At 43.7% G+C, this 14,752-nt stretch overlaps 1 protein-coding gene across 1 annotated transcript in view; it reads right to left on the reverse strand.

The window, feature by feature from the left end:
* LOC143300733 (NACHT and WD repeat domain-containing protein 2-like) overlaps positions 1-14,752 on the reverse strand; it is a 93,454-nt gene that overhangs the window by 24,949 nt on the left and 53,753 nt on the right. Inside the window, exons 6-7 of the mRNA XM_076614625.1 lie at positions 14,024-14,168; positions 10,823-10,995 (exon numbers count right to left, since the gene is read on the reverse strand). Coding sequence (XP_076470740.1) covers positions 10,823-10,995; positions 14,024-14,168 — 318 coding nt within the window. The remainder of the gene's footprint in view (positions 1-10,822; positions 10,996-14,023; positions 14,169-14,752) is intronic.

The following is a 14,752-nucleotide window of genomic DNA, read 5'->3' on the forward strand; positions in this document are numbered from 1 at the left end:
TTTCTCTATCTGTTTATCTATGTGTAGATGTTCGGCTAGGTCAGCTTGTGAGGCAGTCTCTCGTCTCGTAGTGTCTTTCAAAACAACAACAACAAACAAAAATATGTACATCACTGAATGGGTTTGAATTTTGTTTGAATTTGGGTGTTATTGAATCAAATAATAAACAATTATAGAGATCTCTCGGTCAACTGATGTTTGGATGACTTAGTTAAGTGAGTCGCCGTTTGAGTTTGAAGTCAGATTGGTAGTGTGTCCGGCCAAGGGGACGGACCGATCAAGTCGACTAGACTGCAAGAGTGTCAGAGTGTTCCTCTTTTATTCGAATATACAGAAATGTCGATTTCTAATTAATAATAACAATCATCATTATGATAGAAATTATAATAATCCAAATAATAATGATAATGATAACAACAACAACAACAACAACAACAACAATAATAATAATAATAATAATAATAATAATATCATTTATTTTCAGTCTAGTATCATCATCTGAGATGAACAGACTATAAATAAATAGATAAACGATTTTCCTCTCCGTCATGCCATACTATGTGTTGATGGTTTGGACGTCATGAGAACCCACCAGATGGGACAGTGAAGGAAGTACAATAAAAAGAACACTGACGTAATCACTGCCATCTGTATGCAATTAGAACATTATTCATTCCAATATAACCGCATTTATGCTACGCTCCTCAGCCGTCAGTCAAACCAAGCAGAAATGATTTATCACTTGCTTGAGCACGATATAAGCTGTTGGCGTATGGTTGCTCTGTTGTTTATGTTGCGAGTTTTAATTTTTTTTTTCTTCTTGATAATGGTTTGTCTCAACCAAGGATTAATAAAACTGACAGATCTGCAGACGTGTACGCGCATATCACATCGAACAATTTTTTTTCTCGTTTCCCTCCCCCCCATGCACTGATGGTGAGAAAAGAGTGGGGGGTATACCTTGTTCCTATGTTATGATCTCAGTTCTTCAATGCGGTTTGGTGTTGACAAAAATGGACAGCGGTAGTGATATGATGACTTTGTGCCAGAAAGACTAATGTCTGTAGGGCCAACTGACCCCTGAAAAAGTGACATTGCCAGAAATGGCAAAAGAAGTGTGTGACTATAATATATAGACATGTATAACTACTAACTTTGTATAATTGTCCATCCTGTCATGGTCAAAAAGACTACTCTGTCCCTGCAACTGTATGATTGTACAGATATGCATTTTTGGTGTGTATGTAACACGTGGTGTGGCGTATCATTTCACGAATCGCTTCATTTCTTAATTAGTTTATCAATTAATTGATTAAGCGTTGTACCAATCAGAACTGAACAACGCCCTCTTTATGCCCTCGCGTGTCTGATCTCTTCTCCCTTCACAACACGGGCTGAGCAGACCCCGGTGACAATACCAGACTAACGTCGCTCTGGTGGCTTCTCCATACTGCAGATTAAACCAGTGAAGGTACTGCGATCCCGCCACCACACTGCCGCTGATACAGGCACAACACAAAAGACACTGCTCTGTCGTGTCCGCGAACTAACGAACATGGCAACTTTTCTTCCGAGGCAATTACCTTCATTTTATGCAAGAGGATAGGGGAATCTAATGAAAAGAAGTGTCCCTCCCTCCCCAATCCCCTCCTACGGTATTTCTTCGTCTGACATTAGCGGAGAGCTTCTACAACTGATTGTAGAGCTCCTCCTTCGTCTTCTGATTCATTAGTTTGACACACACCCCAACCAGTCCTGTAATGGCGATTGTTTTTCTTCTTCCCACAGTGCAGTAGTGCCCTCATCAGAACAATGGATTTCAGGACAGCTTTGGCATCAGTCATGAAATGCGGTCAACGGGGGTGAGTTTGAGTTCAGTACAATATTGCGTTGGAAGAGAGAATGTGTTTTTATGCTTACTCATGGATGCATTCAGTCAAGAATGTCTTGAAGATGTCAGATCAAGATTCAGTTCCTATGGTTCGTTCGAATGCTCTCTGCCTCTAGAAAGTTATTTGGACGTTCGAGTTATCTACCCAAAATGTTTGAAAGAAATATTGACAAGAGTGCATTGATTTTCTTCCATGGGATTTTGCCAGAAGACAACACTTAAGCTGCTATGAGCTCTTTCTTTTAGTGACCCAAGAGCGTGCTGCACAAGGGACCTCGGTTTATCGTGTCATCCGAATGACAAGCTGCAAGACGCCCAGTTTTGATTTTTCAGTCAAACTAGCGAGAAGGGGCGAGACTGAGATTCGATCCCAGACCCTTGTGGACACTGTACTGGCAGATGAGTTCTTAGCCATTCTTCCACCTTTCTCCTGTGGGAGACTGGGAATGAAGCAGTTACCACAGCTTGGTCAGTGTTGCAAACCATGACGCCGTATTTGTCCATTGAAGAGAAAGTTCAGTCCCGCTTGGTTTTAACAGGTTTCATTATCATTCTTCTCCCCTCATTTTATTATTTTTTTAAATTCTTTGCCAGCGACACGAGACTTGTAGCTTACAGCTATGATCTATTTCCACTTGGTTTTCTGCAAACGAAATAACAAACCGACCAACACAGTTTAGTTTCAGTTTCAGTTTCTCAAGGAGGCGTCACTACTTTCGAACAAATCCATATGCGCTACACCACATCTGCTACGCAGATACCTGACCAGCAGCATAACCCACCGCGTTTAGTCAGGCCTTGAATGCATGCATATATATTTGTGTACCTATCAGAGTGGATTTTTCGACATAATTTTGCAAAAGGACAATACCCTCGTTGCCATGGGCTGTTTTTAATTGCGCCAAGTGCATGCTGCACAAGGGACCTTAGTTTATCGTCTCATCCGAATGACTGGACGCTCAGTTCGATTTTTCAGTCAAACTTAGGAGAAAGGGCGAGAGCGGGATTCGAACCCAGGCTCAGCGATAAACAAAATACCGTCTCAGCCCATTCTGATGAGTGGTATTCTTATTTTGAGAGGGAAAGGTGTATGTTTGGGGAGGGGTGGGCAGGGGAGGGCTAAAAAATTATACTATTTTTACGACAGAGATGGCTACACAAAATGAGTCTGAATTAATCTTGAAAAGCTGAAGAACACTTACTGACCAAAAATAGCTTATTCCATACAGGAGACAGCCCCACTCAGGCAAATCAGACATGTTCATCATCAGGGATGACTGGACTAAACTGAATCTATCCTTATTTTGTTATATCTGTACTGTTTCCTGTATTTGATCATGTACATTCTTGTCTGTTAATAATTATATGCTGACGGTTTGTGTGTGTGTGTGTGTGTGTGTGTGTGCGCGTGTGTGCGTGTGTGTGTGTGCGTGTGTGTGCGTGCGTGCGTGTGTGTGTGTGTGTGTGTGTGTGTGTGTGTGTGTGTGTGTTGTTGTTGTTGTTCTGTGGGATTTCCTCTCGTGTTTTCGGTCATTGACTCTTGTCCTTCGGGTTCATCGCCCTTATCTTCTGACTTCATGTTTCAGATCTGAATCATGTTTGTTGCTATCTTGGGCTTATCCTACCATCCTGCTGATATATCTTCATTTTTTTTCTTCTTTCATCCCCCCCCCCTCCCCCCGGTTGTTGCCGAGTTTCCTTTTTTTCATTTTGCTGCATTCTTCCGTCCGTCTCCACTTCTTTAGTTTTCTAGTTTTCTTCAAGCTCAGTGGCAGGCCAGCGAAGGTGTCTGGTCCTTCATGTATTGCTTTTATTACTTGAATAAGCACGGATCAGCGTTAGAATCAGAATAACGTTATTTCCTCTGTAAGAGAAAATAGAATCTGTAAATACGTACAAATTACAAACATGACAGGCATTCACTGTAGCGGCTTCCCCTCTTCAAGCGCCGCTACCAATTCACTCTGGCTCTGTGATTTTTTTTTTTTTCTTCTTCGTTCTTGGGCTGCAACTCCCACGTTCACTCGTATGCACACGAGTGGGTTTTTACGTGGGTTTTTACGTGTATGACCGTTTTTTTCCCCGCCATACTCCGCCGGGAGGAGGCGCATGCTGGGTATGTTCTTGTTTCCATAACCCACCGAACGTTGACATGGATTACAAATCTGCGTATTTGATTTACTGCTTGCGTATACACACGAAGGAGGTTCAGGCACAAGTAGGTCTGCACATATGTTGACCTGGGAGATCGGAAAATTCTCTACCCTTTACCCACCAGGCGCCGTTACCGAGATTCTAACCTGAGACCCTCAGATTGAAAGTCCAACGCTTTGCCCAATCGGCTACTGCGCCCGTCAAATAATCTCTTCGATAGCAGTAGTTGGGAGTATGAGAAGTGTTGTAGGAGGTGTCCTCTGAGTGCCGAATCAACGTCGTCATCAATGAAAACCATCAACGTTACTCAGAAACAGCAGCAGTGTAGGGTCTTCTCAAGTGGCTTGTCTTGTGGCTACCTGACACTGATGGGATCAGCTCCGTGTTTCTCCAGCAGGTTTAAGTTCCCCAAAATTTTCTTTCAGCCAGGTGTATAAGTTAATTACTGTTTATAATATAAATAAATTATTCCCCCTGGTCTATGTTTCCCAAAATGTATGTTTTCTCTCCCTGTGTGTGTGTGTGTGTGTGTGTGTGTGTGTGTGTGTGTGTGTGTGTGTGTGTGTGTGTGTGTGTTTGTGTGTGTTAGTGAAAATGAGATTAGTTCGATTTTGGACCAGCTTAGTAATATCAAACACAGAAAAATATTCTGGGAAAATATATTTGATATTACTTGACGTATATCGAAATGGTATTTATTCTTCAAAATGGATGAGTTGTATCAGACAAATTTTAATAGAAGCAGGGTATGACTGTGTTTGGGATGGTCAATTCTTCTTGGAGAGGGAATCTTTCTGCAAGAATGTCAACATTGCTTTGAGAGATAGTTTTCAAACTCTATGGAGACATGCTCTAGAGGCGAGTAGTAAATGTTTGTTTTATCGAAATTTCAAAAGTGGATTTGGTAGAGAAAAATATATAAGTCAAATGCCTGATAATTATGTTATCAGCTTCTTCAGATTTCGAAGTAGTAATCATAAGCTGGAAATAGAAACAGGGAGACACAAAGGCATACCACGAGAGTTACGATTTTGTAAGGTTTGTAACATGTCTGTGATTGGTGATGAGTTTCATTTTATAATGGAATGTCCCAATTATGATCAGTTACGAAATAGATATGTTCCTAAAAAATATTTGTCTCCAAAATCGGTTTTTAATTTTTGTAATATGCTCAAAGGAGGCAAAAAAGTCATTTTAGCTGTAAGTAAGATGATTAGATTTGCAAATGTTGCCTAGTTATACTTTTGGAGTTGAAAGACATTTGTCTTTTCTCAACTTTATGTGACATTGTTGTGTATTTGGAAATGTTTGTTATGGGCACGAAAATGAGTATTTTGCAGTAATCCTCCATACTCCAATAGGAGTGAAAGGATAATTAAAACTTGAAACTTGAAACTTGTGTGTGTGTGTGTAAAGATTATTAAAATATATGTTTGTATATATGTTTGTATCTATATCTATCTATCTATCTATCTATCTATCTATCTATCTATCTATCTATATATATATATATATATATATATATATTATGACTATATACATTCCTTCGGATCAGACGATAAATCGAGGTCCCGTGTGCAGCAAGCATTCAGCGCACGTAAAACAGTCAACAAAATAGTTGTCCCTGGCCAAATTATGTAGAAAAATACAAATTGATAGGGAAGCAAATAACTTGCGGACAGAAAACAGAAAAAAGAAGAAAGACGTGGGTGGCGTTTCACTGTGGCGACACGGTCTCCCCCAGGAAGAGCAATCTGGTGAAAGGGAAATCTGCTGTGACAAAAAAAAGTTAATACAATACAATACAGTACAATACAGTACAATATAATACAATACAATACAATATGCGCCTAGGAGAATATAGACCTGGGTGAATATTGGCCTTCCAAAACATTCTTCTTGCGCGCGCGCGCGCGCGCGTGTGTGTGTGTGTGTGTGTGTGTGTGTGCGCGCGCGTAAGTATGTGTGTGTGTGTGTGTGTGTGTGTGCGCGCGCCCGTGCGTGTGTGTGTGTGTGTGTGTGTGTGTGTGTGTGTGTGTGTGTGTCTGTGTCTCTGTGTGTGCCTGTGTCTGTGTGCGTGTGTGTGTGTGAACACGGACCTGGTGGATCTGAGACCTCGGGGAACTCGAACCTGGGGGAACATAGACACACTCCCACAAGAATGGCTGGGTGGTGGAGACGGTTAACACCAGGACTGCAGAGGGTTGGAGGGGTGAACCTGAGTGTGGCCGTGTATTGTGGACACAGAGTGAGTGGCGTTGAGACAGACACGTCACTGAACACAGTGAGGTAGTGTATGGTGGAAACAGGGTGGTAGTGTATGATGGACACAGAATGAGTGGCCTTGAGACAGACACGGCACTGAACACAGTGTGATAGTGTATGGTAGAAACAGGGCGGTAGTGTATGATGGACACAGAATGAGTGGCGTTGAGACAGACACGGCACTGAACACAGTGTGATAGTGTATGGTAGACACAGAGTGAGTGGCGATGAGAGAGACACAGCAATGAACACAATGTGGTAATGTATGGTGGACATAGTGCGGCAGTGTATGATGGAGACAGATTGTATGGCGTTGAGACAGACACAGCACTGAACAGAGTGTGGTAGTGTATGGTGGACATAGTGTGGCAGTGTATGATGGAGACAGTGTATGGCGTTGAGACAGACACAGCACTGAGCACAGAGTGGTAGTGTATGGTGGACATAGTGTGGCAGTGTATGATGGAGACAGAGTGTATGGCGTTGAGACAGACACAGCACTGAAAACAGTGTTGCAGTGTATGGTGGACACAGAGTGAGTGGCGTTGAGACAGACACAGCTCTGAACACAGTGTGGTAGTGTATGGTGGACACAGGGTGGTAGTGTATGATGGACACAGAATGAGTGGCATTGAGACAGACACAGCACTGAAAACAGTGTGATAGTGTATGGTGGACACAGGGTGGTAGTGTATGATGGACACAGAATGAGTGGCATTGAGACAGACACAGCACTGAAAACAGTGTGATAGTGTATGGTGGACACAGAGTGAGTGGGCGTTGAGACAGACACAGCTCTGAACACAGTGTGGTAGTGTATGATGGAGACAGTGTATGGCGTTGAGACAGACATGTCACTGAACACAGTGTGATAGTGTATGGTGGACACAGAGTGAGTGGCGTTGAGACAGACACAGCACTGAACACAGTGTGGTAGTGTATGATGGAGACAGTGTATGGCGTTGAGACAGACACAGCACTGAAAACAGTGTGGTAGTGTATGGTGGACACAGAGTGAGTGGCGTTGAGACAGACACAGCTCTGAACACAGTGTGGTAGTGTATGGTGGACATAGTGTGGCAGTGTGTGATGGAGACAGAGTGTATGGCTTTGAGACAGACACAGCACTGAAAACAGTGTGGCAGTGTATGATGGACACAGTGTGAGTGGCGTTGAGACAGACACAGCACTGAAAACAGTGTGGCAGTGTATGATGGAGACAGAGTGTATGGCGTTGAGACAGACACAGCACTGAGCACAGAGTGGTAGTGTATGGTGGACACAGTGTGAGTGGCGTTGAGACAGACACGGCAAGGAAAACAATGTTGCAGTGTATGATGGACACGGTGTGAGTGGCGTTGAGACAGACACAGCACTGAAAACAGTGTGGCAGTGTATGATGGAGACAGAGTGTATGGCGTTGAGACAGACACAGCACTGAGCACAGAGTGGTAGTGTATGGTGGACACAGTGTGAGTGGCGTTGAGACAGACACGGCAAGGAAAACAATGTTGCAGTGTATGATGGACACGGTGTGAGTGGCGTTGAGACAGACACAGCACTGAAAACAGGGCAGCCAACAACAGCAGAAAACTACACGGATATTGAACATAGCTGTTCTTTTAATCAATTGCAAACAGAAAATAGGCAAAAGGCCGTATTCAGCTGAGTTTAACGCCCTCCACATATCATCTCATGCTTCATCTGTATTCATTGTCACATCGCGTAGCAAAACGTCACTTCCTCGTTCAAAATTCATCATTAGCGTGATACCCCCCTTTTGTTGCGTTCAAAAATCACTCCGAACCATGTAATTACAGACCTAACATTTTTTAATTTATGTGTTCACCAGGCCAAAAACAATGTACATTAATGTATCTTATAATTACCTTGACGTGATCGTTTGGATGAAAGGCAACCCGGTTTTTTTTTAACACAACAGAAACAAACAAACAAACAAAACATCACTCATATCACTATTCTCTTAAAAAAAAAAAAAAAAAAAAAAAAATGCTGCATTACTGGTTTAATAGCATCATTTTGAAAGAGATCCTACGGAATCGTCTTTGTAAGTTAGCCATGTTCTTTGATGTTATTGATACCAAATTGCTGTACAGCAAAATGTCGTTCCGTGTTTTTGTTCTCCCTCTCTCTCTCTCTCTCTCTCTCTCTCTCTCTCTCTCTCTCTCTCTGTGTGTGTGTGTGTGTGTGTGTGTGTGTGTGTGTGTGTGTGTGTGTGTGTGTGTAATAACTTTATGCTATCTCAGCATTCGTAGTGGCTGACTGGACAGCAATATATTTACATCAACTAGGTCACGTATGATGTTGCCTGAAAAATGTGGCACCCTGCAACGTTTTTTTGGTTGAAGTTCATTTCTGTTTTCTGTATTAATGATTTCCCCTTCACTGTAAAGAGTTATACGACCTGATTTTTGGAGCAGCTGCATGAGAATACGGATGAAAACCAACATGACAAATCTGAAGCGCGCGTGCACACACAGACAGACACACACACACATACAGCCAGGCGGGCAAGGGAAGCAACTGTTGACGAGACACTTACATGACATAATGGTTTCCTCCCTTCGATGGAAAGCCGATTCCAAAGTTAAGGTGCTATTTTTCCAAAGCATTAATATGTCTTGATTGCCTAATTTTCAACTGTTCGGTCGGCATATCTGTCCCCACTCCCCTCCCCCCCCACTTCTACCCCTACCCCTTACAAAAAAATATCATAATTACACACAGCCAGACAATATTCTCTAAAGTTTTGTCCCCTCAGTTAATTTTCATCCGTTTCCTCAAAAGTGGATGTTCAGAAGTTCCAGTCAAAGCACTTTTTCTGGGGGGTTCTAACAACATTTATAAGTACAATACACCCAAATCATAGGTAAAAGGAAAACAAGAAAGTCGTTTACAGGCATGCCTTTAATATAGAAGTACATTCTAAGCACGAAGATAATACTGAATCCGTATAACGACCATCATGAGATGAGACACCACCTTATATTTACATTTAACCAAACTTGCGCTTTTGCCAGATTTTTGATCATATTATTTAACTGGATGGATGAGAAGTTTGTTGGTTTACCCCTACTCACCTGAGCTTTGAAAACACTGTATCTACACTGAAAAGCGTCGATGCTCCCAGAAACATCGAGATAGGAAGGTTTCTACGATGGATGGCTTGAAAAAAAAAAAAAAGTATCACCAGACGTAAGTGACAGCAATAGAATGGAGAAGGCTAGCGCATGACTAAGCATCACTGTACCCCGACGGTTTTCACGAAGTTAAGGGATCAAACCATGCAAGTGACAATTCTAATGTCATCGTATTACCACGAAGCTGCAGTTTTCTTAAAAATAATTATCATTATATTTATATAGCGCTGAATCTTGTGCAGAGACAAATCAAAGTGCTTTTGCACCAGCCATTCACACTCTGGAAAATAAATAAATTCATGAAAGACAATATTTTCTTCCTTGGTGAACGTTCACACTCCAGTTCTGTATGTCTATTTCCTTGTCCCCCCCCTCTCTCTCTTTCTCTCTCTCTCTCTCTCTCTCTCGGTACCTCTCACTCAGCTCTTATTATTCTTTTGAATGATTAACAATTACTGGCCATGACAATAACTTAAAAACAAAACAAAATACAACAACAATAAACGTACATACAGGCAGATAGGTAGACAGAGAGAGACAGAAGGAGAGGAGAGAGCGGTGGAGAGAGACAGAGACAGAGACAGAGACAGACAGACAGACAGAGAAGATTAAGTAGTATATTTCTCTGTGTGTGGTAAAGAGTTGCACGGACGCGCTCGCGCGTGTGTGTGTGTGTGTGTGTGTGTGTGTGTGTGTGTGTGTGTGTGTGTGTGTGTGTGTGTGTGTGTGTGTGTGTGTGTGTGTGTGTGTGTGTGTTGTGTGCGTGTACGTGTACGTGTTCTCTTGTATTGTCCTTTGGTTGAGACCGGTGTTGTTGGTCTCGCCCTAAGACTGAATAGACTGCGTTTCCTCTAACTGCATGTTGATGGTGATGTGTGTTTCATTCTGGTCCATACCACACACAGACACAGACACACACACAGACACACACACAGACAGACACACACACACATATACACGCACACACACACACACACACACACACACACACACACACACACACACACTGTAACTCCTGACCACAAACACATAGAGAAAATCGCGTCATAACCCCATCCCCGCTCTTTCTCTGCCTCCATCTTTCTCTGTCCATTTCTTCTCTCTCTCTCTCTCTCTCTCTCTCTCTCTCTCTCTCTTCCATTTGAATTTGATTTAACAATATAATATGCGGTGATGACATAGTCACACACACACACACGCACACACACACACACACACACACACACACACACACACACACACACACACATTCTCCCTCTCTCTCTCCTTCTCTCTCTGTCTGTCACACACACACACACACACACACACACACACACACACACACACACACACACATATTTCAGCGGCCGACCTTGAGCAGTTTCTGGGCATCGTTGTCCACACTGTTGGCCGCCACGTCCACAAACTTGCAGGCCATGCGCAGAAGGGTGATGTTGATGTTGGCGATGTCTCGCACGTAGGCCAGACAGTGCTCGTCTGTGTCTTTGGCCTTCAGGATGCCTCGCTCCACCTCTCGCTCCGTCACTGTTGAAAAAAAAATTAAAGTTTTATGGTCCCATAGCCCTTTTACGATCACCAGGGCTGGTGGGTGTAGTTTCGCCGTGCCCATCCCCACCTCCCCCTCCCCCTACCCCCTCCGTCCCCCCTCCGCCCCCATTCCGCCCCTCCCTTGTATAAGGAGTTAGGGGCCGAAACATTTGATTGAGGGGGTCTTCTCTGAAGACATTGTATTGTTCAGCTCTTTCTGGAGTTTCTTATCATTATCCAGTAGGTCTAAAGCTGAGCATAGAAAGGCGGGCCCCAGTCCTCCCCTTCCACTGTTTCAGCCCCCCCCCCTCCCGGCCCTCGACCCCCCCAAACCCCCAAAACGAAGTCAGGTACCCATTCACACCAGGGAAGAGTGAGGAAAATCGGGGAAGGGTGCCCTTCCCACGGACACAGCAGCACACTGAAACCGGGGGCCTCGAACTCAGATCGCTGATGAACACTGGATATCAGAAGTCCAACAGCCTAACCGATTTTGCGACGGCGCCTCTTTGAAAAGTAGGTTCCGTCACTGCACTGTGCACACACACACACACACACACACACACACACACACACACACACACACACACACAGGGAGAGAGTGAGAGAGAGAGTCAATGCTCATTCCAAGAAAGACCCATTGGGGTCACATAAAAAAAAGGACAGAAAACGAAGAGAAGAAAAAAGGGGGCAAACAGAACATGGCGACAATGAACTGGCATTATTGCTCATTTTATAATGAACATGAACGTGAATGAAATGATGCACAGTTATAAGTTATCATCTGAACGACGAAGCAATTAGAAAAACAACAACAACAACAAAAAACCCAAAAACAAACACATAACATAAACTGAGACAATGTGAATGGGAATTTGGCCGAGTGGAATAGTATTAGTTTATTGCTTTTGCATTATAAAGTCTCCATAAAAAAATATAGAGAATGTATTCATCACAAGGACGCGCCAGCACACAAAGAAAACAAACCATCAAAAGTAGGGATTGAAAAGTGTTATTTGCACGTCATTTCCGGAAAGGAAATCAAAGTCCTGAAAGAAATCAAAGATGTGCATGAACCCACGCACACATGTACAGACACCCATGCCATGTTATTAAGAGATGGAGTGATGGCCTAGAGGTAACGCGTCCGCCTAGGAAGCGAGAGAATCTGAGCGCGCTGGTTTGAATCACGGCACAGCCCCCGAAATTTTCTCCCCCTCCACTAGACCTTGAGTGGTGGTCTGGACGCTAGTCATTCGGATGAGACGATAAACCGAGGTCCCGTGTGCAGCATACACTTAGCGCACGTAAAAGAACCCACGGTAACAAAAGGGTTGTTCCTGGCAAAATTCTGTAGAAAAATCCACTTCAATAGGAAAAACAAAAAAAACTGCACACAGGAAAAAATACAAAAAAATGGGTGGTGCTGTAGTATGGCGATGCGCTCTCCCTGGGGAGAGCAGCCCAAATTTCACACAGAGAAATCTGTTGTGATAAAAAGAAATACAAATAGAAATACAAAAACAATGCATCACCATGTTTCAGAAGCTTATGTTCTCCCCCATCGACCTCAGCTAAACCCGTATCCACAAAACGATTGATAACGAAGGCTTTGACTTTGATTCTTTCCCGTGATTAAACAAAAGAAAAGAAACAATGCTTTTTACCCGCTTAAACAAAACAGACAAGAAATCCCCCTCCTGTCTTAAACACAACAGACCAGATGTCTTCTCCCTCTCAAACAAAATATACCAGAATTATTTTCCCTCCGTAAAACAAAACCGACCAGGAGTCTTCTCCCTTCATCAAACAGAACAGACAAGGAGTCCTTTTCTCCCGTAACAAAACAGACCAGAAGCTCATTTTCCCCCTCAAACAAAGTACACCATAAAACTCCCCATCCCACATCCTTAAAACAAAACAGGCCAGAAGGCTTTTCCCTCCCTGCAACAAAACAGGCCAGAAGGATTTTCCCTCCCTTCAACAAACAAAACAGGTCAGAAGGCTTTTCCTTCCCCCCACCAAAACAGGCCAGAAGGCTTTTCCCTCCCTTCAACAAAACAGGCCAGAAGGATTTTCTTTCCCTTCAACAAAACAGGCCAGAAGGCTTTTCCTTCCCCCCACCAAAACAGGCCAGAAGGCTTTTCCCTCCCTTCAACAAAACAGGCCAGAAGGCTTTTCCCTCCCTTCAACAAAACAGGCCAGGCCAGAAGGCTTTTCCCTCCTTTCACCAAAACAGGCCAGAAGGCTTTTCCTTCCCTCCACCAAAGCAAGCCAGAAGGATTTTCCCTCCCTTCAACAAAACAGGCCAGGCCAGAAGGCTTTTCCCTCCTTTCACCAAAACAGGCCAGAAGGCTTTTCCTTCCCTCCACCAAAACAGGCCAGAAGGCTTTTCCTTCCCTCCACCAAAACAGGCCAGAAGGATTTTCCTTCCCTCCACCAAAGCCAGGATTTCCCCTCCCTTCAACAAAACAGGCCAGAAGGATTTTCCCTCCCTTCAACAAAACAGGCCAGAAGGATTTTCCCTCCCTTCAACAAAACAGGCCAGAAGGATTTTCCTTCCCTCCACCAAAACAGGCCAGAAGGCTTTTCTTTCCCTTCAACAAAACAGGCCAGAATGATTTTCCCTCCCTTCAACAAAACAGGCCAGAAGGCTTTTCCTTCTCTCCACTAAACAGGCCAGAAGGAAAAAAGAAAAAAACCGACAAGGTGAATGAAATAGACCAGAAGGCCTTGACAAAAACCAGAAGGCAATTAAAAAAATAAATTTTGTTTTGTTAATTTAGTACTCTTTAATGTTATCTTGTGAGTGATGAGTTTGTGTGTGTGTGCGTGCGTGCGTGCGTGTGTGTGTGTGTGTGTGTTTGTGTGTGTGTGTGTGTGTGTGTGTGTGTGTGTGTGTGTGTGTGTGTGTGTGTGTGTGTGTGTGTGTGTGTGTGTGTGTGTGTGTTGCCGCACCTGATGCAATTTCTCTTTGTGAGAGAATTAAGTCATTCTTAACTTATCGTAAATCTTATACAGGCACCTGACATGAAGTAGTTGTGGACCTGGTCTCTGTTGAGCTTCTTGGCCAGGAAGAGCACCTGGGCTGACTTGCGCACGATCCTCTGCAGCTTGCCCAACGTCTCCCACCAGGCGTTCTGATCCATGTCCATCAGGCGCTGGTGTCTCTACACACAGTCATGGGCATTATCATCGTTAGATCCTTAGACGGACGCAATAGGCGAGTGGGCAAAGTGGTGGACTTTCAATCTGAGGGTTCCGGGTTCGAACCTCGGTAACGGCGCCTGGTGGGTAAAGGGTAGAGATTTTTCCGATCTCACAGGTCAACATCATGTGCAGACCTGCTAGTGCCTGAACCATCTTCGTGTGTACACGCAAGCAGAAGATCAAATAAGCACGTTAAAGATCCTGTAATCCATGTCAGCGTTCGGTAGGTTATGGAAACAAGAAAATACCCAGCATGCACACCCCAGTAAACGGAGTAAGGCTGCCTACATGGCGGTACAAAATAGAGCTGAACACTATTGGAAAATAGATCTGTGTGCATGTTTGTGTGTGTGTCTGTCTATACGTGTATCTATGTGGCCATTGCATCAGTACAGAAAGTCTATACGACTGATATCAGATTGAACACTACAAACAGTAAACTTTGAACCTCAAACAAAGACGCTTCACCAACCACTTCACTCCTATCCCAACCCCCCAACCCCCACTCCCCCAACCCCCACCCCTGTCCTCACCCCCTCCAATC

Source organism: Babylonia areolata, chromosome 2, assembly GCF_041734735.1.
Source record: "Babylonia areolata isolate BAREFJ2019XMU chromosome 2, ASM4173473v1, whole genome shotgun sequence".
In the NCBI taxonomy this organism is placed as follows: domain Eukaryota; kingdom Metazoa; phylum Mollusca; class Gastropoda; order Neogastropoda; family Buccinidae; genus Babylonia; species Babylonia areolata.